This window comes from Sebastes fasciatus, chromosome 5, assembly GCF_043250625.1.
Source record: "Sebastes fasciatus isolate fSebFas1 chromosome 5, fSebFas1.pri, whole genome shotgun sequence".
NCBI lineage: Eukaryota > Metazoa > Chordata > Actinopteri > Perciformes > Sebastidae > Sebastes > Sebastes fasciatus.
In genome coordinates, this window is record NC_133799.1 from 2,618,431 (window position 1) to 2,644,194 (window position 25,764).

The 25,764-nt window shown below is 40.6% G+C and overlaps 3 protein-coding genes across 3 annotated transcripts; all 3 read right to left on the reverse strand.

Moving 5' to 3' along the window:
- Positions 1–1,768: 1,768 nt before the first annotated feature.
- On the reverse strand, positions 1,769–5,945 carry LOC141768412 (5-hydroxytryptamine receptor 3C-like). The gene is made up of 7 exons (XM_074636704.1): positions 5,891–5,945; positions 4,728–4,888; positions 4,559–4,603; positions 4,275–4,381; positions 3,757–3,926; positions 3,277–3,437; positions 1,769–1,990 (listed from the first exon to the last, which is right to left on the reverse strand). Exons 1-7 carry the CDS (start codon positions 5,943–5,945, stop codon positions 1,769–1,771), a joined length of 921 nt encoding a protein of 306 aa, XP_074492805.1.
- A 2,178-nt stretch (positions 5,946–8,123) lies between these two features.
- LOC141768413 (5-hydroxytryptamine receptor 3A-like) lies at positions 8,124–15,111 on the reverse strand. The gene is made up of 9 exons (XM_074636705.1): positions 15,057–15,111; positions 13,696–13,856; positions 13,537–13,581; positions 11,703–11,809; positions 11,276–11,445; positions 10,798–10,958; positions 10,404–10,614; positions 9,528–9,737; positions 8,124–8,437 (listed from the first exon to the last, which is right to left on the reverse strand). Exons 1-9 carry the CDS (start codon positions 15,109–15,111, stop codon positions 8,124–8,126), a joined length of 1,434 nt encoding a protein of 477 aa, XP_074492806.1.
- A 1,545-nt stretch (positions 15,112–16,656) lies between these two features.
- LOC141768414 (5-hydroxytryptamine receptor 3E-like) lies at positions 16,657–24,390 on the reverse strand. The gene is made up of 8 exons (XM_074636707.1): positions 24,195–24,390; positions 23,199–23,243; positions 22,754–22,860; positions 20,998–21,167; positions 20,643–20,809; positions 18,772–18,982; positions 17,068–17,277; positions 16,657–16,931 (listed from the first exon to the last, which is right to left on the reverse strand). The coding sequence occupies exons 1-8, from the start codon at positions 24,339–24,341 to the stop codon at positions 16,657–16,659; spliced, it is 1,332 nt and encodes a 443-aa protein (XP_074492808.1). The 5' UTR covers positions 24,342–24,390.
- Positions 24,391–25,764: the final 1,374 nt, after the last annotated feature.

Sequence of the window (25,764 nt, forward strand, 5' to 3'; positions counted from 1 at the left end):
TGAAGTCATGATGATACATTGTCTGGGAACCATGATAGTCTGTACAAAACGTCGTGCCAATGCATCCAGTAGATGTTGAGATATTCTGCAGGGTAAGGGGATATTTTGACCTGCTGGTGGTGTTAGAGGGGCAGTCAGAGGATCATCAAAGTCATTAGGATTCATCATGGATCATGAATGTCAGCACAAACTTCCATGACAATCTGTCTAATAGTTGAGATATTTCAGCCTGGACCAAAGTTGTGGAGCACCGTCCGACAGACCGACATTGGCATCCCTCGAGCCGCCCTGCTAGCTGTCATTTTTAATCAACACTAAGGCTCCCTCAGCCAGTGAAGAAATAAAGTCTGACAAAAAAGTCTGAAAGATGTGAAAAAAAAATGTCGGAAAAAATAAAGTCTGAAAAAAGTCTGAAAAAAAAGATCTGAAAAAAGTCTGAAAAAATTTTCGAAAAAAAAGATCTGAAAAATGTCTGAAAAAAGTCTGAAAGATGTCAAAAAAAAATATTGGAAAAAATAAAGTCTGAAAAAAGTCTGAAAAAAAAGTCTGAAAAAAAAGATCTGAAAAAAGTCTAAAAAAAAGTCTGAAAAAAAAGATCTGAAAAATAAAGGTCTGAAAAATGTATGAAAAAATGTCCGAAAAAAAAGATCTGAAAAATGTCTGACAAAAGTCTGAAAGATGTCAAAAAAAATGTCGGAAAAAATAAAGTCTGAAAAAAGTCTGAAAAAAAAGATCTGAAAAATGTCTGAAAAAAATGTCCGAAAAAAAAGTCTAAAAAAAAAGATCAAAAAAATATCGGACAAAAAAGTCTGAAAGATGTCAAAAAAAAATATTGGAAAAAATAAAGTCTGAAAAAAAAGTCTGAAAAAAAAGATCTGAAAAAAGTCTAAAAAAAAGTCTGAAAAAAAAGTCTGAAAAAAAAGATCTGAAAGATAAAAAAAAAATATCGGAAAAAATAAAGTCTGAAAAAAGTCTGAAAAAAAAGATCTGAAAAATGTCTGAAAAAAAAAGATCTGAAAAAAAAGATCTGAAAAATGTCTGAAAAAAGTCTGAAAGATGTCAAAAAAAATGTCGAAAAAATAAAGTCTGAAAAATGTCTGAAAAAAAAGTCAGAAAACATTTCTGACAAAAAAGTCTGAAAGATGTCAAAAAAAAATATCGGAAAAAATAAAGTCTGAAAAAAGTCTGAAAAAAAAGTCTGAAAAAAAAGTGTGAAAAAAATGTCCGAAAAAAAAGATCTGAAAAAAGTCTAAAAAAAAAGTCTTGGGTGCCCAAAGTTTTTCCAATTTTTACAACAGGGCAAAACCTTTGGCCCTACTTTAGCAGAGGTCAAGCAGTGTGCAGGGGTATATGAGCTATGCTCACTTTTTCCTTGTACAGTATTTGATCAGCGAAGCCTAGTTTGACCGGAGTTATTGAGCCGCGAATGATTAACTCGCGGCTCTCATATATGGAAGCTGGACTGCAGACTCCAGATTAGCTCTGACTGGTTGTTTTCCTCCGGTTTGTGAAATCTTGTAGAGACCATTGTGAGCACACCGGAGGACACAGAGGCACATGATTTCTTTCATATTACCTGTTTCATGCACTACTGTCAGGATATAGTGATCGTATTTGCTCCAATTCTACCCACTGCAGCTTTAATTAGCCAACAATGGGATTTTGGTCAGAAAGAAACACTAGTATGAATATAAAAGAAATAGAAATGCCATCCATCTCGATAATAGCCATAGTTTGGCTAATTTTAAATCTACTTATATCAGAGGTGTCACTCACTGATGAGAGGTGTTGTCATCTCCCCAGTGATAGGCAGCAGGTCGTTCATGATGAGCAGAAAGACGGTGTAGCCCAGGATGAGGGTCATCTTGAAGGCACCACGGTCCACGCTATGGGGAGGCAGCAGGAAACTGAAGAGGTCCAATGTGATGAGGAAGCAGCTGGGGACCAGGAGGTTCACCACGTAGAGGACTGGCCTATGTTTCAAAATGACCTTGGGATGAGAAACAAGTACAAAGCATGGGCCCGAGCACCGACAACATCGGGCCAGCGAAGGCCCTATTGAAATTGTAGTGTTTATTCTTTTTCACAAAAATGAATCGCCTTTTTGATTACCTTAGCATGCCCCAAAGGTTGTTAAATTTGGCACACTCATCAGACGCGGTGAAAAATTTTATATTTTAAGGGTCTCGGCCTTGAGTGTTGTAAAATGGCTCGCTAGCGCCCCCTAGATAAAATTGAGCCCCTCGCTCCTGTTACACCTACATGTATACAATTTTGCAGACAGATGTAACATGTGGAGACGCACAAAAAAGCCTCTTGGAGGTATTCCCAAAACTCAACAGGAAGTCAGCCATTTTTAATTTAATATGCGATTTTCGCACATTTTTGGAGTTTTATAGGCCGTGTACTTTAACAAACTCCTCCTACAGATTTAATCAGAACAACTTGAAATTTGGTCAGGACCATATTTAGACCTTGAGGAAGAAAAGTTATTACTGAACGACCTGACCATGGCGTGGCGGCCATTTTGAGCCATTCGCCATGAAACAGGAAGTTGTTGTAACTCACCTGTACTTAGTCCGATCTGCCCCAAATTTCTCAGCCATGATGGTGGTCCAGGCCTGACGTCATTTTCATGTCAATATAGAGTCATGGTCCCGCCCCAAGACGATAGCCACGCCCCCTTTTCATAACTCATTAACCGTTTGTCGTAGAGTCTTGTGGGAGGTGTCATATCACTCAGCAGAGTTCCTGTTTCATTGGTTAAGGTTATCCCCGCCCCCTGCACATCAGCCACGCCCCCTTTCATAACTCGTTAACCGTTTGTCGTAGAGTCTTGTGGCAGGCGTCATGGCGCTCGTCAGAGTTCCGGTTTCACCGTGCCCAACAACATTAGTCGGCGTCCCGCCAGTACCCCCGACGCGCGAGGAGGGGCGAGGGCCCGTTCATCGCTGCTCGCAGCTTTAATTTACTTTTGTTATTTTTTTTTTACCAGTGGAACCATTGACACTACCTGCCACTCTGACCTGGCATACTGAGATGTCAGGGTTGCAAACATGGACTGCAACAAGTTTTCACTGAAATGTCTAAATTGACTACAAACAAAAATGTAATCAGAATAATTTCAAAGATCATTTTCATCATAGACAAATAAAATTGACACAGTTTCTTTAAGGTATCACAACTAATTTAACAGTTATGTGAAACAGATAAATACTGGTATTCATCATTTGAATACAAAATGCAGAATAAAATAAAATAGCAAAAATAGCTTACAAAATATTTGATCTCGGAGTAGGTTCCATCGAGTATTTCCAGGGTAATTGGAGCTGTTTCGATATCTACAAGCTCCCACTCCCCTCTGGTCTCTATCACTTCTCTGGATTCCTCCAGGTCTTCTTCAGGTGTTTTACTTGGAAGCATTGTGATGTCTCCAGCTGGAATACAATTTAAGGAAAGGTTGTCCATATTAGATGCCAAGTCTGTGTGAAGTGTTGTTAGTGGTGCAGATGAGTAGAGCTAAGTTGTCAACAATAAAAGTTAAGTTCATGGAAGTTCAGGACAGAAGATATTTAAATTAATCATCTGGAAATGCACAATTAATGTAAAATTGTAATTAAGCTCAAATGACAATTTTCAGTGTGCTCCAAGTACAAATCTGCCATAATTATAATAAAAGTAAATGTGAGGTGGACTTTCAGTTCTGTGATCAGGTTTTATATTAGATTTATATTATAGTTTTTGCATGGGGCTTACCATAGTGTATATAAGATCCAAAGGTCAGAGTGCAGTTTTGTCTATCGAAGGGGAAAGTGTAGATTAGTAATCGGCAGGAGCTGACCACTCTGATCGGCCTATCATCATATACACGACCTGTGTTGTATAGGTAGACATAGGGAGATTTGGGAGATTTGTCCTCGTCCATGCTGGAAAAGAATAAAATAGAATTAAAAAAAACTATAATTATACATACAAGGATAGGGTTCATGTTCCACTCATTTAACTCTTCTTTGTTTTTTTTAAAGAATATATATTAAATTACCAAATATTTAAAACCGGGCACAGTTCTTTTTAGTGTTTCTAAAATGGTGACAATATGATCAAAAGAAGCGTAAAAAATTAACCAAAATGACACAACAACTATAATGTATACAAAAGTGCTGCTAGATACTGTATGTGTGTGTGAATGAGATAAGGTCTATTGATGGTGTGATTCCTTTTGTTGTCTAATGAATGAATATGTTTACCGACTACTGAGCATGCTTTTTACTTACAACTCAGAGATTTGGACATCTGGGACCCACAGGTTTTTTCGAGGGATAGAGACTCTTTCAGTTCCGCATTCCTTCTCATCCCAGCTCAGTCCGTCTATGTACCACTCCTACAGTAAACAGAACAACACCAATGTGATGTACAGCTTAGAACCAACTATTTTAACTCTCACTACATACTTTAAAGGGACTATTTGTAAGATTCAGAAATGCTGCTTAACAGCGACACTATACTTTAAACACATTTCTGAAATAATTCATGTTTTGTCAGTGCTCTAAAAACTTACCAGGACCTGCCATATGAATGTTGTCAAGGACTGCTCTTTTTCATTCTAGGGATGAGACATATTTATGATCATTCATGACGAATAAAATTCACTTACAGTATACTTAGTTGAAAAAGTTACATGTGTGTGTGCAAACACAAATAGATTTTTGTGCAGCTCATAAACTCACCACTCCTATAATTCCAACCAAAGTCATAGAGATGGTTACGTTCAATGTATCTGAAAAGCTTTTTACAGGTCGCAGTAGTTTTGTTGGAAATAGTTCCTTCTCAAGTCCAGCAAACAAAGATTCAGGAGTTGGGCTGGTGCAGTTCAATGCTGCAACAAAACCTGAGTTCAAAAAGAGAAATGTAGGCGGTATCAACATATTAAAACATATCTTATCTATAAGCTATAGATCTACAGGCTATCAGACTTGGCACGGTAAGAGCATTATTATCATACTGTTGGTGATGTGTCAGTGTTTTTGTTCCAGTGCTCTGCACAGAGCTGACAGCAGCGTCGACACGGAGGTCCCTGGGGCCGGGCTAGAAAATAACCTTATAGTTTTTATTTTAGGGCTGTCAAAGTTAACACAATAATTACACGTTAACGGCACTAATTTCTTTAACGCAATACATTTTTTCAGAGATTGTAGAGGGCTCGGTTTTAAAGCTAGAGTGAAGATACTGGTATTATATGAAACTAGACCTAATGCTAAGGAATCCATTGGTACCAATCACGTCATACTCGCTTGTCAGGAAGGAGGCTGAATAATGCAACAAACTCATGGCCATGTTCAAAGGGGTCCCTTGACCTCTGACCTCAAGATCAGTGAATGTAAATGGGTTCTATGGGTACCCACGAGTCTCCCCTTTACAGACATTCCCACTTTATGATAATCACATGCAGTTTGGGGGCAAGTCATAGTGAAGTCAGCACACTGACACACTGACAGCTGTTGTTGCCTGTTGGGCTGCAGTTTGACATGTTATGATTGGAGCATATTGTTTTATGCTAAATGCAGTACCTGTGAGGGTTTCTGGACAATAGTTGTCATATGTTTCATTTCACCTAAGTAATCCATTGGTACCAACCATGTCATAGTAGCTTATCAGGAAGGAGGTTAAATAATGCTCCAAACGTGCGCAAAATTTTGGCGACCTCAAGAAATGTGAATGAAAATGGGTTTTCTCTTGGTTGTACCTTATTTATACAGCTCATGACAGCACACTTTCATCATTTCCAGCCATCTTCCAGCTTTTAACAGATCATCTTTATTTTTATCATCTTTTTCATCTTCTTTTCTTATTTTGCTAATTTAGTGTATGGTCAAAAATATTATTTCCTTACCGTGAAGCAGTGGAAAACAGATGAAGATGAGCCCGGCTGTCTTTACCTCTCTCATCTTGTCGGTCAGATCAACTAATAACTTGTCCCATCGATTTTAAAGCAAAAATGTCAACGTTCTGAAATTCTGACCTGCCAGTCTGAACAGATGTTGTATTTTGGTTATGTTGTGTTTGTCTTGTTGCTGATTGGCTCAGTCTCAACTCACACCTTTTTTTCCTGGATGTGTCTTGTTTGTCAAAGCAACATGTTGTAAGGATATTGTTGTTTTGAAGTTCATCTTGGGAGTTGATTTCACTTGTTGTGTACAAAGAGCCTGAATCAGTACTCAAATCTGTAGCAAACGCAATAGCTACATACGGGTCAAAACAAAGCTATAGAAGTCATATAGAAAAACTTTAATGTGTGATGGTTGAAACATGGTGGTGCACAACATTCTCTCCAATGAGAGTTTATACAGTCTATCAACAGTTTCTAAGTTAGTGTCCAGTGTGAAGCATTACTAAGCTCACTCATACTCACTCATTTATCTGAACATAATCATATATTTAAAAAAAACACACACAAGACATGTTTTTTGTAACTGCATTACGACATTTGCTTATAGAAGAACAAATAGAAGAACTTTAAAGACAAATGTTGTCTCAGTTACCTCAGAAACCTCTAGGGTAGAGCCATTCTGTTCAGATGGTTTGTTGAAACATGCAAATATTTGTTGTTTAACTAACTGACAATGCAACAGAAAGGTTAGCAGGACATTCTCCAGGAGATCCTGTAGAACTGGTTATATGTTGCAAACATTGTGTGGTAGAAAGTTATTAGACATGAGGGAATGTATGATTTGTTCATTGTCAAGGTTTGGTATTTTGAGAGGCCTCAGAGTCCTTCACTCTTGGCGTACTTTATGTGAGGAGGCTCTGGGTGTCCGGAGGTAAAGATAAGATGAAGACATAAGCAGCTTGTAGTTTTATGGGTCTCTGTTCAGTGTCCGATGTTACTGGTGTATCCAGCTCACCACTCCCATTTGAACGTAACAGATTCTGTATTTAAAGGGACTATTTGTAACTTTCAGAAATGCTTGTTAACAGCGACACCTGTGGCCGTGAAATCAACGAAAGTCAGGGTCGGGCTCGCGCTTGCTCGCTCTAAATATACCTGAACGAGCATCGTTCAACACAGTGAGGCGACACACGTCAGCTAAAACCACAATATCACTCTATATTTCACCTGCTTGGCAGTAATGTTAGCTGACCAGACAAAGGTCTCTCCATGAATCACTGCTGATCCTAGTGTTGGCTTTTCCTGCCTCAGCGCAGGCTCAGGCAGCGGGGCTACTCAACGAGTTACGTTATCGCCTCCCGACCGCAGCTGGCAGCCGCAGGGAGACACCGGCACCCGGTCGGTAACGAGACGACAACGTAACAAGTGGAAGAGCCCCGTCACTTCACAAGACACTGAAAACCTCTGTTGGTCTGGAGGAGCTGCAGCATTTATTTTTGCACAAACGTCCACCCATTCACTAGATATTCTCAGAGCTAAACTAACTCTTCTGCAGTGTGGAGTGAGCGCGCGTTCACGTCTAGTAGAGGTGGAGCGAGTACGCGAGAACGTGCGCTCTGTCTGAGTGAAGGTAAGCAGGCAGCGGAGACGAGGCTCCGGCCACACGCGAGCGCGCATATGCGAACGCGCATGTGTGGCGACCCGCTACATTTATACGCTTAAAAAGTTACAAACAGTCCCTTTAATGGACAGCAATAAGTATTTTGTGTCTCTAATTTTTCTCAGCTGCTCAGTAAACTGTGGACAAAACTGAAAGTAAAAGCCACTAGCCGCTGCTCCATGAAAACTGTTTTACTTTTATAAATCTCCATTAAAGCATCATGTTTCGATCGCATCCAGTAATCACCTGACCTTCCCCACCCACATACTCCCCTGCATCCCATTTCCCTTATCAGCTTTTCAGTATTATACCATCACTTCTCCACAATTTCCTGCCAGATTTTCAATGATGCTTATGCCTTTGCTTTCCAGCCTTTGAAATTGAATCCTAGCCTTAACCTCCTTCTGTTCATACTGACCATTTTCTGCATTTAATTTGGTTTCTTCTGCATCAAAAAAGTCAAAATTTGAATCGTTTACTAGAGGAGAAAACCAAGATATACTACAATATGTCATTATTAATTTCATAATCTGCCAACCGATCAAACTTTTGCTTATGATTAATATAATCCTGTGATTAAACACTCCCATGAAGACAACCTATGTACGCGTTACTGCAGATCCAGAGACTTACGATGGTGATTATGCAGACAAAGACGAAGACAATGTACAAGCCGAACAGCAGACGGTCAATGACTATCCCTATCATTTGCCATTCCTGCGAGGTTTTACTCCCCTGGAAGTGTTTGTCCATCTGGAGGCGGATGGCTTTGAGATCGCTGCTCAGCTTCCTCAGTTCTTCCAGGGCCGGCTCCGGAGGGGGTGTCACTGGCGGTGTATCACCAGCGACGCGCTCAAGATCTCTTAAAAGGATGATGCTGGTATTCATTGCTGGATATGTAAAAAATCAAGAGTAGAGTGATAGTGTGATATATGGTGTGATGCATTTTTTAAAAAGCCAGATGCTGATATTGATTCTGATAATCACAATATAAATAATTCAGCCGTCTCATAAAAGTGACATTCCCATACAACAAAACTGCATTGTGTAATACGTTTCGAAGGGAATCATATTTTGTTGCGTATTATGTTTTTGACGTATCACACATATGTTTGTAATGATAGTCCACAGAAGTCTGCGTAGGAGTGTAGTAGTGAAACCAAAAGTCAACAATGTTTTTTTACTAAACCTAACCAAATAGTTTTGTTGAATTTTTTGTTTTGTTCTGTTTCAATTTACAACGCTAACCACGGGTTTAACACAACTGTAATCCGGGAGAAAATAGGTTTCCCTCGAAACGTAATTGAGAATGCAATTCTGTCGTATGGGAATGTCATTTTGTAGGAGACAGGATTGAAATAAATATGCTTTTGACTGTATAAACAATGTAGAGTCCAGAGAGAGACACTTTCAATTCATTCCAAGCTTACAATTCAACAAATAAACAAATACAATCTTTCATAAATGAATAATGCTGATGCTAGGTCATGACTAGAAAGTAAGTTAGTTAGACAGGCATGCTAAAATTTGCAGCAACGTTTTTTTTTTTATTGCATTTCTTATTTTTGCTGTTGTTTTTTTGGTTTTGGAAATTCCAGAAAACAGACACCATCCTTTATAAAATAAAGTATAACTCTTCCTGCAACCTCCTATGCACCGCTTCACTGTGTAGACAGTTGCTGTTCAGTCAATTAAACACAATTGTCTCTGGTTTCTGTATACTCAATCTGAAATTACATAGTTCTTCCCAGGAAATGTCCTAGAAAATTTGTTTGCCAAGATTATTTTACCAGCATTTTCCAGAGCTTTAAAGTGCATCTCCAGGGCAACTGAACAAACTCCATTGCTGATGAAGAGCATGCTCATCACCTTCATGCTCAATTTTCTTATACACCGTAGTTAATGTCATTAGAACTTTTTTTCAAACACATTGCTTACAAAATTATATTTTCCAAAAAATAAATTGGAATGTTATTATACCTCTATCAGTTGGTTGAAGGGAGACTGTGACGCGGTTGCTCTTCTTTACTGGAGGGATACGAACGACAACAGCTAGATATTGTAGCACGAGGACACTGAGCCAGTGAGGAGCCGCACCGTACTGGCTGGAAGTGAACTGGAGATTAGTGATAAACACTGTCTCCAACAGGCTGACCACCATCAGAGCGAGACTGATGCAGAATAACACGTCTGCAGGAAACAGAAAAAATTGATGGTTAAGATATAAAGAGACATTTTTCATTCAAACTGTATTCATCAAGGGTGGGTAACATTTATAGACATGTATATTGAAGAGCTGCAATGAGGCTAGATGTACTCTCATTGGTTAAGTTAAACTTGAGAGCAGGAGAACCATCAGAGGACAAGGAATTAATTGGCCGATGTGTTGGAAAAATACAAACGTGCACATTTCTAAGGTCATGACAGGTGACACTCATTGCCCTTAAGGCCTATTTCTGTTTCGGTGTCGGTCACCTAGTCAACGAACTTGTAGCGCCTATTTGAGGACAAGTAACCCTAAAAAGGACAGAAGTGTCAGTCAGATAGACAATGTGAGATATACGACTGTGAGCCTGCACGCAAGGGTATAAATGTCATGAAACGGAGAACTTCAGGGCTCTCAGCCCTGACCATTTATGTTGATGGTTGTTTGCCCACCTGCAAGTGTTTATTAAACCTTTAAAAGACTCTCTCTTGATTTTCGAGTCCTTCTTTACAGAAATTGCCTCCACAGCCGACAATGGCATTTGATAAATAAGTAAAACTAGTATAAATATAAAAGAAATAGCATGACCTCTGTCTCGATAGAGAAGCGCCAGAGTTTGGCAATTTTTTTATATTAGAGGAGTCACTCACTGATGAGAGGTGTTGACTCCCCAGTGATAGGCAGCAGGTCGTTCATGATGAGCAGGAAAACGGTGTAGCCCAGGATGAGGGTCATCTTAAAGGCACCACGGTCCACGCTATGGGGAGGCAGCAGGAAGCTGAAGAGGTCCAATGTGATGAGGAAGCAGCTGGGGACCAGGAGGTTCACCACGTAGAGGCTTGGCCTGCGTCTCAAAATTATCTTGGGATGAGAATTAAGTAAAAAGCCTCAAGGTTTTAGTGAAACTTTAAGGTATCGCTATAATTACATTAATAAATGAGACCTTTGCCAAGAATATTGACGTCCTCCACCAGCCTCACACCAGATAATTACCAGTATTCATCATGTGAATACAAAATACAGAATAAAATAAAATTAGCTTACATAGTATCTGATCTCAGAGTAGCTGCCATCATCTATGTCCAGGGAAGTTGAAGATGCTTTGATATCTATAAGCTCCCACTCCCCTCTGGTGGTTATCACTTGTCTCGACTCCGCCAGTACCGCTGCAACTGTGACGCTTTCAAACACCGCTATGTCTTCAACTGGAATACAATTTAAGGAAAGTTTGTCCTTAGATGCCCAGTCTGTGTGAAGTATTGTTAGCGGTGCAAGTTAGTTCATGGACGTTCAGGACCGAAGATATTTTAATTAATTTATATTTATGGGGGTAAATGGGTAAAGTATTTACTTTTCATTTTTGAAAATGCTTAATTATCGCAAAAAAGTAATTAAACTAAACTAAATAAAACAAGTGACAATTTCAATTGTAGTCCAAGTACAAACCTGCCAAATAATGAAACTGAATGTGAAATGGACAGATTTTATTTATTTTTTCTTATTGTTTTTTGTGCATGCTTACCGTAGTGTAGATATGATCCAAAGGTCAGCGAGCAATTTTGGATATCAAAGGGGAAATTGTAGATTTCTAATCGGCAGGAGCTGACCACTCTGATCGGCTTATCATCATATACAAAACCTGTGTTGTATAGGTAGACATAGGGAGATTTGGGAGACATTTCCTCTTCCATGCTGGAATAGAATAGAATAGAATTAAAAATAAGTAATTATTATTATTATTAGATAAATTATGTTCCTCTCAGCTGACTCTTTTCCTTGGGTTTACTAACTAACAATCAACACCAGCCGTCAGTGGATTAGGATCAACAAATCTCTCCATTATGTCAGATAGTGATTGAAAAATGTTTTGCCAATATGTTGTCATACTTGGACAGTGCCAGAACATATCAGTACAAATATATTTGTGTGACTTACAGAACATAACTTACAACTCTGAGATTTGGATGTCGGGGATCCAAAGCTTTTCTCGACGAACAGAGACTCTTGTAGTTCCACATTCCTCCTCATCCCAGCTCAGTCCCTCTATATGCCACTCCTACATTAAACAGAACAACCACCATTATAACTGTGTCACTCACTACATACTTTATCGACTGTAATTTAAAGGATAAGTCTTGTGATATTCTATATTTTTCTTCTTGTCAACAAATCCCATGGAAAGACCACAACCAACAATACGGCCGACTGTTCTCAGGCCATTAAATAGGCGTTATCAGTTGCTATAAGCACCATATATGGGTGATTAGGGGCCTACTATGCCTAATACGTTGTAAAAGTGAAAGTGAAGCTTAAAAGCAACACGTTCTAACATAAAACTGAATGAAACGTCACGTTTTGAACACAAACAAAAAGGCTTCTTTAGGTTTATACAACAAAACTACAACTTGGTTAAAGATGGGGTCGACGATGTTGGAAAGCTAGCAGAATTTGAAAGTAGCATCGCCTCAGGAGCTCCGTCTAAACCCCCTTCCCTCCCCTCGGGGCTCCTTCCAATGCAACGCCCCCCACACACATGCACGAGCAGCGCCGCGTCGTAACTACTTCACAGACACAGAGCGGAGAGAGGACCTCAACTCAACAACATTACCTCATGACAAGTAACCGAGGCACTGCTACTTTTGGCTGAGCTTTCTCTTCCATTCTCCAGTAATCTTGCGGCAGCGACACACTTTGAGTTCTGGCTGGTGCACGCCAAGGGTAGAGTACGAGCAAGGAGGCAGGGAGGCATCTGATTGGTTCTTTCCAAGCAGACCGCGAAGCAGTGATTGGTAGACATTTTTACAGGATTATAGCAGTTAGAGTTAAGCCGTGGGCACACTACCCGCATCAGGAGCGCGTGGCGTCTGCGTCGCGTGGTGGCTGCGTGATGCAGGAGTCTGGTGTTCACACTAGAAGCTTGTTGGCTGCGTGTCGGCTGCCTGTCAGCTGTGTTTCTGATGCTGCTGTCAGCCCTTTCTTTCTGCATAGAGTTTGCCTTTTAATGGCCATTTAACTTCATGATAAATATAATTTATATTTATTTTAGACAGAGAAAGGTTCAGAAACGTGTGGTAATTAGTAAATAATAGTAATAATCCACAATTAAAACTCCGTACTGTATTCATTTATTGTGCTTTCCAAGTCACTGCTTGTTCCACATCACTGTCCGGCACATATTTCAGAATAAAAGCCTTGTGTTAACAAATGAAGGGATTCTGTCTATAGAAAAACGCCTGAGGGCTTTTATTTTGAAATGAAAGCAGGAAGTGTTGATTTAAAAACAAGTTTACTTAACTTTACTTTTTTTCATCTCCGTAACGTATTCTACAGATAAACCTCGAAACTGTAGTAAAGTCTTGCTGGTATGAAGTTAATATACAGTCACTAGATCACTTTCACTGTCTGTGACATATTCTACAGATGTCTAGACATGTAAACTGTTATGTAGCTGATATGATGTCCATATACTGTCAATAGTAGACGCGCGTCTCATGCGGGCAGTGTGTCCACTCTAACCTGTTAACACGGATGCCGAAATAAAAAACAAGCCGCCACGCGAGCCTCACGCGAGCCTCATGCGGGCAGTGTGTCCACCACTTTACAGAAGCTAGTGGGCTAGCCCGGACATGACTGCACTTTCTGTTTAGACTATTTAAATATCTGGCATATGGGAAAAAGATAATTTCTGTGTTTGAGTTGGCTTGTTATTGTACATCTTCTCAGCATGTTGTCATTTTCAGAATGAAACTCTTCACTCTTCACGTCAGTGCTCTGAGAACTTACCAGGACCTGCCATATAAATGTTGTCAAGGACTGTTCTTTTTCATTCTAGGGATGAGACATATTTATGATTATTAATGAATGAAATCCACTTAACTTAGCACAAAAAGTTCTGCATGTTTATGTGCAGGCATGAATATATTGTGCAGCTCATAAACTCACCACTCCTATAATTCCCACCACAGTTATTTCGATGGATACGTTCATTGTATCTGAGAAGCTTTTCATAGGTCGGTGTAGTGTTCTAGGAAGTAGTTCCTTCTCAAGTGCATCAAAAAAGGATTCAGGAGTTGGGCTGGAGCAGTTTAATGCTGCAACAAATCCTGAGTACAAAAAGAGAAAGAATTCATCTTAATTCATGAGATTGATCAAATAAATGTGTATTTTCTTGTGTTCGTATTTTCTCAAAGGCCGATTTTTTGTGAGCTGTACAGAATGGGCTGAGACTTCAGGAACTGTTCAACAAAATTCTTCATATCAGATACACAGTACAAACATTGATCCGTTTAAAATTCAAGGCTACTATCATCATACAATTAAAGGGACTGTTTGTAACTTTTTAAGCGTATAAATGTAGCGGGTCGGCACACATGCGTGCTCGCATATGCGCGTTCGCGTGTAGCCGCTGCCTCTCCTCCTCTGCCTGCTCGCCTTCACTCAGACAGCGCGCGTTCTCGCTCAGCTCGCTCCACCTCTAGACGTGCATGCTGCTCACTCCACACTGCAGAAGAGTTAGTTTAGCTCTGAGAATATCTAGTGAATGTACAGTGGACGTTTGTGCAGAAATAACTGCTGAAGCTCCTCCAAACCAACAGAGGTTTCCCGTGTCTTGTGAAGTGAAGGGACTCTGCAGAGAGTTACATTGTCTTCTCGTTACCGACTGGGTGCCGGTGTCTCCCTGCTCTCTCCGGCTGCGGGCGGAGAGAGCAGGGAGACACGCTGCAGAGCCCCGCTGCCTCAGCCTGCACTTAGGCAGGAAAAGCCAACACTAGGATCAGATCTAAATCATGTTCATGGAGAGACCTTCGTCTGGTCAGCTAACATTACTGCCAAGCAGCTGAAATATAGAGTGATATTGTGCTTTTAGCTGACGTGTGTCGGCTCACTGTTTTGAGTGATGCTCGTTCAGGTCTATTTAGAGCGAGCAAGCGCGAGCCCGACGCTGACTTTCGTTGATTTCATGGCCACAGGTGTCGCTGTTAACAAGCATTTATGAAAGTTACAAATAGTCCCTTTTAAAGGCTGCTATTGTGTATTTTTTTTATTTTATACAGTATATTTTCTTGTGCTTATTTCTGTATGAACATAAAGCTAGAAAAGACAGAAATATATTCCAATTTATTTGATTTTCAACTTAGCTTGTATTGTCTTACAAATAATCTTGAAATAAAAAATGTTTTAATCATGACTATGGGAATATGTTTCTTCCAGCTGACTATCTACCAACTTTTAACAGATCATCTTCTATCAATCTTTTTTCATTTTGCTAATTTAGTAAATTGTCAAAATTCTTTCTTCCTTACCGTGAAGCATTGAAAAACAGATGAAGATGAGCCCGGCTGTCTTTACCTCTCTCATCTTGTCGGTCAGATCAACTAATAACTTGTCCCATTAATTTTAAAGCGAAATGTCAACGTTCTGAAATTCTGACCTGCCAGTCTGAACAGATGTTGTATTTTGGTTATGTTGTGTTTGTCTTGTTGCTGATTGGCTCAGTCTCAACTCACACCTTTTTTTCCTGGATGTGTCTTGTTTGTCAAAGCAACATGTTGTGACGATATTGTTGTTTTGAAGTTCATCTTGGGAGTTGATTTCACTTGTTGTGTACAAAGAGCCTGAATCAGAACTCAAATCTGTAGCAAACGCAATAGCTACATAAGGGTCAAAACAAAGCTATAGAAGTCATATAGAATATGTTTCTTCCAGCCGACTATCTACCAACTTTTAACAGATCATCTTCTATCAATCTTTTTTCATTTTGCTAATTTAGTAGATTGTCAAAATTCTTTCTTCCTTACCGTGAAGCATTGAAAAACAGATGAAGATGAGCCCGGCTGTCTTTACCTCTGTCATCTTGTCTGTCAGCTCAACTACCTTCATGACTTGTCCCATCGATTTAAAAGCAAAGTGTCTGTAGAAATGGTGTATCTTGTTTCTGATTGGCTCAACTCAACTCAAAGATTGCACCTCTGAATTACTTTGCGTGCATTTCCTGTTTGTCAAAATAACTGATGCCAACTGAAAGATAAAAAACTGGGTTGACCTCTTAGGGCTGTTTAATTTAACAGTTTGTCCATCCTGAACAAATATTAAAAAACACACCTCAGCATCCAATGTATATGGAGGCCTGAATCAGCACTCACATTTGCATCAAACACAAGACAAAAGGGTCAAGAGAAAGCTGAAAACTTTAATGTATGCTGGTTAAGGTATGAAATTCTCTGCAGCGTAAAGTTCTTTAAGTTTAATCAGCTGGTTTTAAACGTTTCAGTCTAAAGCGCTCTGCACACAAAGTCACTCATTTATCTGAACGTAATCATATATAAAGATAAAAAGACACACACAAGATGATTTTCAGAAAGACCATGACAGATAGTTTTATTACTCTCAAAATTAATGTTTTTCTACAATGGCAGACACAGTTGAACTGCCTTATTACATATTAATATGATTATTAAATGCAAAGGAGTAAATGGGAGAGTTTATATTCAGAAAGTCCTGGACCCCGTTTCCCAAGTTATAAGAGTTTTTTCCACTTCTGCAAGTTGGTACAAGACACTTGTTGATCTACGATCATCAGTGTCATCAAGAGTATGCAAATATCTGTTTGACTGCTTGACATCTCTCAGATGTTTGTTTCAGAGCCTCAGGGCCCTAAAACATAACTATTAACAAGAACATTTTCAATAAAAGAAAATAAAAACATTAAAATGAATTGTGAAAGTGGGACGGTTCAGTGGAGATGTGTGATGTAACATATTACTTTCAAATGCAAAAATTCAACCAACCTTAATGTTCCCTCAATAATTGACAAGGAATATGAGAAAGCATGAACAAATACATATTTAAATAATAATTCAGAAAATCCCCCAAAGTATGAAAACACCAAACTCAAGAGCAAAATCAGTATGACTGCACCCAGATAACGCTGATGGTAATGAAGCTGACTGATATGAAGAGGATGTAGAAGCAAAACAGCAGGCGGTCTATGATGAAGCCCACCTGGATCCACTCCTCCGAGCTTTGACTTCTGCCCAGCCGCTGCTCCACCTGAAGGTGGATGGCCTGGAGATCCTTACCCAGGCTCCTCAGCTCCTCCAGGGCCTTGTCCTCATCCAGCGGCCCCTTCTGTTCTGGAGCCTCGCTGTCCTCGGCCACCAGAGAGGAGACTTTCATTTCTGTTGCAGAGGATATGAGGGGGAAGGTAATGGCAACTGTGACTGTTTATATGGACTTGTGCAAAGATTTACAGCATAATGATAGCATGAATAGTTTCACCAGTGTAAAAACCACATCCCAGGTCTCACATACTACCTTGTGCGGCAGGATTTTGGATGACTGTGTCCTCCAGGTCTCTGGGCTTTGGAGGAAGCCGTACCAGGCGGCCCAGGATGTGAAGGACAAACACTCGGATACAGCGAGGGACTGGAGAGTAGTGAGCGGAGCCACACAGCAGGTTGGTGATGACGATAGTCTCCAGTAGACTAGCCACCATCAGAGCCAGACACAGACACAGGAACACATCTGGCAGAATAAGAATAACTTAAAAATAAATAAAATAAATAATACATTTTTTTTTTTTTTTTTTTTTACAAAGCTGCTCCACAGACAATACAAGTTAAATCCAGGCAGAATAATCCAAGAATTAAAGGCCATTGACATTATCACCTTTTAAGTTGATATGGCGAATGTGCCAGCAAACAACTGCTTTTTACTCATCAGGCAGCCACGGAGTAACCTAAGCATTCATTTAGAGTAGTGTTTCTATCCTTCTGATGAATGTAAGTCCAATATTCACTTGCCTTTCAGCTCTGTTTCGATCAAGACCAAGGGAAATATTTGTTTCTTGTGTTGAAAAAATACAAACGTGCACATTCCTAAGGTCATGACAGGTGACACTCATTGCCCTTAAGGCCTATTTCTGTTTCGGTGTTGTATGCGTAGTCAACGAACTTGTAGCGCCTATTTGAGGACAAGTAACCCTAAAAAGGACAGAAGTGTCAGTCAGACAGACAATGTGAGATATACGACAGTGAGCCTGCATGCAAGGGTATAAATGTCACGAAACGGAGAGCTTCAGGGCTCTCAGCCCTGACCATTTATGTTGATGGTTGTTTGCCCACTTGCAAGTGTTTATTAAACCTTTAAAAGACTCTCTCTTGATTTTCGAGTCCTTCTTTACAGAAATTGCCTCCACATTTCTTCAGTTGCTAAATGCTCCACCAGCTAGTTGCTATTTTTTTTTAGCTTTTTCACTGAAAACAGCTTCCTGTTATGGCTGAAAACAACACAACAAGAGCGTTGAGAATGAACCAAAACGGTAAAGTTGCAGGCTGTAAAACCAAAACAAAGAACTGAGATGTACTAAAACGCTCCGGGAAACTGCAGAGTTTATGATTATAATGTATAATTGCTTTAGGAGCAAGAGGGTTGCAGATTCAAACCCGGCTTGGCACTCTTCTGTGTGGAGTTTGCATGTTCTCCTCCGTTTACTCCGGCTACTCCGGTTTCCTCCCACAGTCCAAAGACATGCAGGTTAGGTTAATTGTTGACTGTAAATGGATGGATGGAATTCTTTTAGGAGGATACTCCCAATATAAACCCAAACGTGAGACTGGGAGCCAACATTGCATTTACTCAGTGATCATTATAAAACATAATAGCCTACATTTCATTTTCAGAATTTTTGGCTACATGACTTTTGGTAAATGGACTTGCTTTTATATAGCGCTTTTCTAGTCTTCCGACCACTCAACGCACTTTACACTACAGGTTAGTATTCAACCATTCACACACTGATGGCAGAGGCTACCAAGGTGCCAACTTTGCCCATCAGGATCTAATCTAAACACTCATTCACACACACCGATGGCTATGCCTTCGGGAGCAATTTGGGGTTAAGTGTCTTGCTCAAGGACACATCGACATGTGAGCCGGGGATCAAACCACCGACCTTACGATTGGTGGACAACCTGCTCTACCACACTTTTGCTCTTGTAGAAGGTATTGTCAACTGACTTATGAGAGGTATGGTGTTTCCGGTGGTAGGCAGCAGGTCGTTCATGATGAGCAGGAAGACGGTGTAGCCCAGGATGAGGGTCATCTTGAACAAGGAACGGTCCACATTCTGGGGAGGCAGCAGGAAGCTGAAGAGGTCAACTGTGATGAGGAAGCAGCTGGGGATCAGCAGGTTCACCACATAGAGGGTGGCCCGACGCCTCACCGACACCTGTAGCAGTGTCAACAGCGGGTATTTAGCTCTCTTTTGATTAAAGAATTAACAATTAAAAAAAGCTGCACATGCCTGTACAAAATCATCACAATAAAGAACATGTTGTCAGTGAAAGTTACTACGATACATCCTAAAACACAGGGACATGTCAACACAGCATACACAACTGTACTGCCAATTTATGACGTAAAAAACATTTGGAGTGCCTCGAGTATAATGGTTTTACAGAGAGTATTTATGTTATATATGACTGTGTATGATGATGGTCATGCATACCTTCATTAGGGTAACTGTTATTATACGCTGTGATGCATTCATATTTTCATTGTTTTATTTAACCTTAAAGGGACTGTTTGTAACTTTTTAAGCGTATAAATGTAGCGGGTCGGCACACATGCGCGCTCGCATATGCGCGTTCACGTGTAGCCGCTGCCTCTCCTCCTCTGCCTGCTCGCCTTCACTCAGACAGCGCGCGCGTTCTCACTCAGCTCGCTCCACCTCTAGACGTGAACGCGCGCTCACTCCACACTGCAGAAGAGTTAGTTTAGCTCTGAGAATATCTAGTGAATGTACAGTGGACGTAAGAAATAAAAGCTGCAGCTCCTCCAGACCAACAGAGGTTTCCCGTGTCTTGTGAAGTGACGGGGCTCTTCAGAGAGAAACGTTACCATCTCGTTACCGACCGGGTGCCGGTGTCTCCCTGCTCTCTCCGGCTGCGGGCAGAGATAGCAGGAAGACACGCTGCAGAGCCCCGCTGCCTCAGCCTGCACTGAGGCAGGAAAAGCCAACACTAGGATCAGATCTAAATCATGTTCATGGAGAGACCTTCGTCTGGTCAGCTAACATTACTGCCAAGCAGCTGTAATATAGAGTGATATTGTGCTTTTAGCTGATGTGTGTCGCCTCACTGTTTTGAACGATGCTCGTTCAGGTATATTTAGAGCGAGCAACCGCGAGCCCGACCCTGACTTTCGTTGATTTCACGGCCACAGGTGTCGCTGTTAAGCAGCATTTCTGAATCTTACAAATAGTCCCTTTAAAGGGAGATTTGTCAAGTTTGTAATACTCTTATCAATGTGGGAGTGGGTAAATATCCTTGCTTTATGCAAATGTATGTATATAATTATTACTGGAAATCAATGTTTCAGTGTGCTGTCTGGACTATGACTTGCCACAAACTGCATGTGATTATCATAAAGTGGGCATATCTGTAAAGGGGAGACTCGTGGGTACCCATAGAACCCATTTTCATTCACTGATCTGGAGGTCAGAGGTCAAGGGACCCCTTTGAAAATGGCCATGGCAGTTTTAACTCTGTTATTCATCCTCCTTCCTGACAGGCTAGTATGACATGTACCAATGGATTACTTAGGTTTTTTTAGTTTCATATGGTACCAGTATCTTCTCTCTAGCTTTATTCTGCTACAACCTCTGAAAGATCGATTGCGTTAATGTGTTAAATAAATTAGTGCCGTTCAGATTAATTTGCGTTACTATCGCGTTAACTTTGACAGCCCTAAATAAAATATTTGGTAGACTAAAACACTTCCTAAACAACTTTTCAATCCTGTTCATCCTTCTGTATATTCCTCAAATCTTTCTTGTGTAAATTAAATAAAACATTACAATAAGGTTACTGTCTAGAGTACTTCCTTACAAAGAATCGAAGCTCTTGGTACGTTTCACCTTGCGCAGCAGATGGTAGTAGGAATATCTTCGCTGTGAGTCCGACTAGTTCCCACTCACCCATAGTTGTCATCACTTCTCTAGAGTTTTTTAATATTTCCTCTGCAGGTATTGAGAGGTTAAGCTGCAGATCTCTAACTGAAATGAAAATATAATATAGTCAATGCTTTTGTGAGATTTATTATAAAAGTATAATGACATTAATTACAAAAATCTATCTGTACCATTCAATTAACAGATTTTGTATTAATAAATACGAAACAAACATATCAATCTGTATATCTCAAGTATATTACAAAGATAAGATTGGGTCAGTTTCCACTTACAAAGGTGTAAGAAGGAGTTGAAGCTTAAAGTGCAGTTCTGGATGTCAAATGGAAATGTGTAGATGTCGAGCCTGCAGGAGCTGATCACTTTGATGGGCCGTTTATCGAGCACGGTGCCGTCAGAAAACAGATAGGTGTATGGGACGAATGGAGCTGAGTTCTTATCCATACTACAGGACAAGAAAGGACAAAGAAGCCAGTAAATATGATTAGTAATATCTGATTTCTGTGTAAGAACACGAATGGCTATATTTGTAAAATATATTCTTCTTATTAAAGGCCCTCTCAGTAAAAATCACAAATAACATATATACAGCTTTTAGTAGCCTAAATTACAAAAGAATACAAAAGGAATGAAAAGTTAAAAGTATAATATTCAAGAATTAAAGGGACTGTTTGTAACTTTTTAAATGTACCGGGTCGGGACACATGCGCGCTCGCGTGTGGCCGCTGCCTTTGCTCCTCTGCCTGCTCGCCTTCACTCAGACAGCGCGCGCGTTCTCGCTCAGCTCGCTCCACCTCTAGACGTGAACGCGCGCTCACTCCACACTGCAGAAGAGTTAGTTTAGCTCTGAGAATATCTAGTGAATGTACAGTGGACGTTTGTGCAGAAATAACTGCTGCAGCTCCTCCAGACCAACAGAGGTTTTCCGTGTCTTGTGAAGTGACGGAGCTCCGCAGAGAGACACGTTGTCGTCTCGTTACCGACCGGGTGCCGGTGTCTCCCTGCTCTCTCCGGCTGCGGAGCCCTGCTGCCTCAGCCTGCGCTCAGGCAGGAAAAGCTAACACTAGGATCAGATCTAAATCATGTTCATGGAGAGACCTTCGTCTGGTCAGCTAACATTTCTGCCAAGCAGATGAAATATAGAGTGATATTGTGGTTTTAGCTGACGTGTGTCGCCTCAATGTGTTGAGCGATGCTCGTTCATGTCTATTTAGAGCGAGCAACCGCGAGCCCGACCCTGACTTTCGTTGATTTCACGGCCACAGGTGTCGCTGTTAACAAGCATTTCTGAAAGTTACAAATAGTCCCTTTAACTAAAAAACAATGTATGCTCGGGACGCTTCAGTTTATCTGCAAACAGAATTTCGGTACCACCTGGGGGTGTAACCCCGGGCCAATAACAGCCCGCAGGGTGTGCACCCCGTTCAGGTGGTCAAATATCGCCGCTTTGTCACGCCCAACAACTTCTGATAGAAGCGGCCGTATTTGTCATGGATGAGAACGGGTTGTGTTGCGTGTATGTGTTTCAATGATCCCCCTGCTCCTCTCTGTGCTGTGAGTGCAGCTATGATCGGTGTGTGTCTGTAGTTTGACGAGAGCAGCGCTGAGCCACAGCCAGGAGACGGGAATCCTGCATTCATTCAAAATCCGGCAACTCGGCACCTTCCCGCAGGATTATGGGGAGTTGTGCGGAGTTAGTTGCGTGATTATTTGTGTTTTCGAATGTAACAGCTGGGAAACAATCAGAAAATAAAATGTGATATCTCCAATTTGCTGCTTTGTTCTCACTAACGCCGCTCTCTCTCTTCAGTCATTCTCTAGCTTGCTTGACCATCGCTGAGCTTTGGAGGTGTGGCCAACTTTGAATACGGTGTGTTTACAAACAGCAACCGTAAACTGTCACATATTATACCTTTAAACACGAGTTTGTGAAGTTTGTGTTTAGCCCTAAAAGAAGACCAAATTTGTCAGTCGAGGTCAGGAGTGTATAAATTCATTCCACAAATACGGCTGGACTGTGGTGGTACTTACAATTCATTGATGACCACATCTGGTACCCAGAGCAGTTTCCTTGGAATTGTAATCAAATTAGAACCGCACTGTTCTGGGTCCCAGCTGACAAACTCATTTCTCCATTCCTGCAACACGAATCAGACAGATGCAACACATATACGTACCTGATAACATACAGCTTTCAGGTGATGTCTTGTGGAAATATCGGGCTCTTTAGATGTAACCAGCAGGTAAAAGGTATCACATTTTTACAGTACTAAGCAACAGTAGTATTATTTTCGACTGAACGCTTTTCATTTTGCCAACAATTAGTTACACAACTTTTTTTTGGTAGATTATATCATGTAGTATCTAGTTATGTTGCTGAAGGATAGAAGGTATCTGCCCAAAAACTACACTATGATCCAAACTGACAACTTCTCAAGCATGAAACAAAGAAGTTGATTGTAAAGGAAGTACTTACTAAATTTTGCCAGATAAACGTTTTCAGGATTTGGGCCTTTTCATCCTGAAAAAGAACAAACCATCAGTCGTATCGTTACTTCCACAAACATTTTCTTTTAAGGAAAGACCATAAAGACCATAGGCATATGGAAACTCAAGAAGATGAAATCCAGTGTAATTGTCCTGTTGGCTGACATAAACACAGAACAGTTGTAGGCAGAATAACAACAAGTTGTTGAATGAACATTTTTATCTGCGTTATAAGTTGATATAAGTAGATTACACTTAGAAGTAATTGAACAAAATAGTGAGTTGGTTTTAGGTTAAAGGGACTGTTTGTAACTTTCTAAGCTTATAAATGTACCGGGTCGGCTCGCATATGCGCGCTCGCTTATGCGCGCTCGCCTGTGGCCGCTGTCTCTCCTCCTCTGCCTGCTCTCCTTCACTCAGACAGCGCGCGCTGTCTCGCTCCACCTCTAGACGTGAACGCGCGCTCACTCCACACTGCAGAAGAGTTAGTTTAGCTCTGAGAATATCTATTGAATGTACAGTGGACGTTTGTGCAGAAATAAATGCTGCAGCTCCTCCAGACCAACAGAGGTTTCCCGTGTCTTGTGAAGTGACGGAGCTCCGCAGAGTAACGTTGTCGTCTCGTTACCGACCGGGTGCCGGTAGCTCCCCTGCTCTCTCCGGCTGCGGGCGGAGACGACAAGTTACTCTGCGGAGCCCCCTGCGCTGAGGCAGGAAAAGCCAACACTAGGATCAGCATTGATTCATGGAGAGACCTTCGTCTGGTCAGCTAACATTACTGCCAAGCAGCTGAAATATAGAGTGATATTGTGCTTTTAGCTGACGTGTGTCGCCTCACTGTTTTGAGCGATGCTCGTTCATGTCTATTTAGAGCGAGCAAGCGCGAGCCCGACGCTGACTTTCGTTGACTTCACAGCCACAGATGTCACTGTTAACAAGCATTTCTGAAAGTTACAAATAGTCCCTTTAATGTAGTCTCACTTACCACCCCCAAAATGCCAAACAGGGTGAAGTCAATGCTGACGTTGGTGGGGGTTGACATATTCACGACAGGTCGAATGGAGTTCAGATTGAAGACCGGTTTGAGAGCCTCCAGCAGGGAAGGTGGGTCAGGCCGAGAGCAGTTGAGCATGAAGGAACCGCACGGAGCTATGGAGGAAAAAAGAAATGTGTCATTATGATTGTTATAAAGTAGATTAGCTTCACAATATTTCCCAACTGTATAATTAAAAAATTGTATAGTAACATAAATAACCCGCGCAAAGAAGCCGTTCTTAAAGGTGCTAAATTTGAAATTCAGAGAGCCCCAACATGGCGACGGCTGAATCGGCGGCTCGCAGCCAACAGTGCAGAGCATACAGTGAAAACAACGGCAACAGTGCTGACAGAGTTAACAGTGTTTACCTGGGAAGAACCGGAGGGTGGGCGCTACGCTTCCGCGTATGATTACAATGATAACTGTGAGATATATAATATATATATATTTTAATACATTAAACAGTATGAGTTGTACTTACCATGCATGAGCACAGAGATGAAGATGAATAGAAGCTTAGAAGGCTTGACTTTCAGCGGGCAGCACTAAAAACATTAACATTGGGTCAAAAGCGGTTGTTAGTTTGCGTGGTGTGCTGGTGGTTAGGGCTGTCCTGTAAAGTTGTCTACACACATTTTAGGTGGCAAATACAGACATGATCTAGATAGATCTACACAGGTGTCGCTGTTGACAAGCATTTCTGAAAGTTACAAATAGTCCCTTTAACATCCAAAAGGGAAAGTGTGAGTTTTCAAGGTTGCCAACATTAATGGAAAATCATATTAGCAGATTTATGTTTAACAAAACACTAAAATGTGATCAACAGCAGACGAAGATGCTGTTTAGGTAAATGATTTCATCCTCCTGCTTACATCCTGGTGAGTTCTTCATATTCAGATAGTTGAATGCAAAATATTTAGGCTACTTTAAAACTAACTACGTGTAGCATTAATCTTCAAGATGAAAACATTTTTTTTTTTTATGTAGAATTGGCTTATAATATTATGGCAAATGGGTAGATATAATTTATAGAGTTTGGATACAAATTACACTATATTGCCGAAAGTATGGAGATGTAAGTTGGGCTAGGCCCCTTGGTTTTAATAGACATCTTGATGGAACAGCATTCAATGATATTGTGGACAACTATGTGCTTCCGGCTAACCTCAACCCATCCAAAACCTTTACAATGACTGTGAGTCGAGCTTTATTGCCCAACATCAGTGCCTGACCTCACTAATCCCTGTTCCCAAATCTTTTGATTGGATGTCCACATACTTTTGGCAATGTAGTGTACACTTTTTGTTCACTCTATGTGTGACTAGACAAATATTTAAAAATGGTCTTTAGTTACTTATTTCATAATTTTAGATTCCGTTCGTGTAATACGAATCTATTAAATAAAAATATAGGAATCAAAACTGGCATTAAAATGAATGAATAAATAGGAAAACAATTGTGATGATTATGTTTTAAATGAATGTCAATCGAATACCGAATGAAATTTTTCAAGTAATTT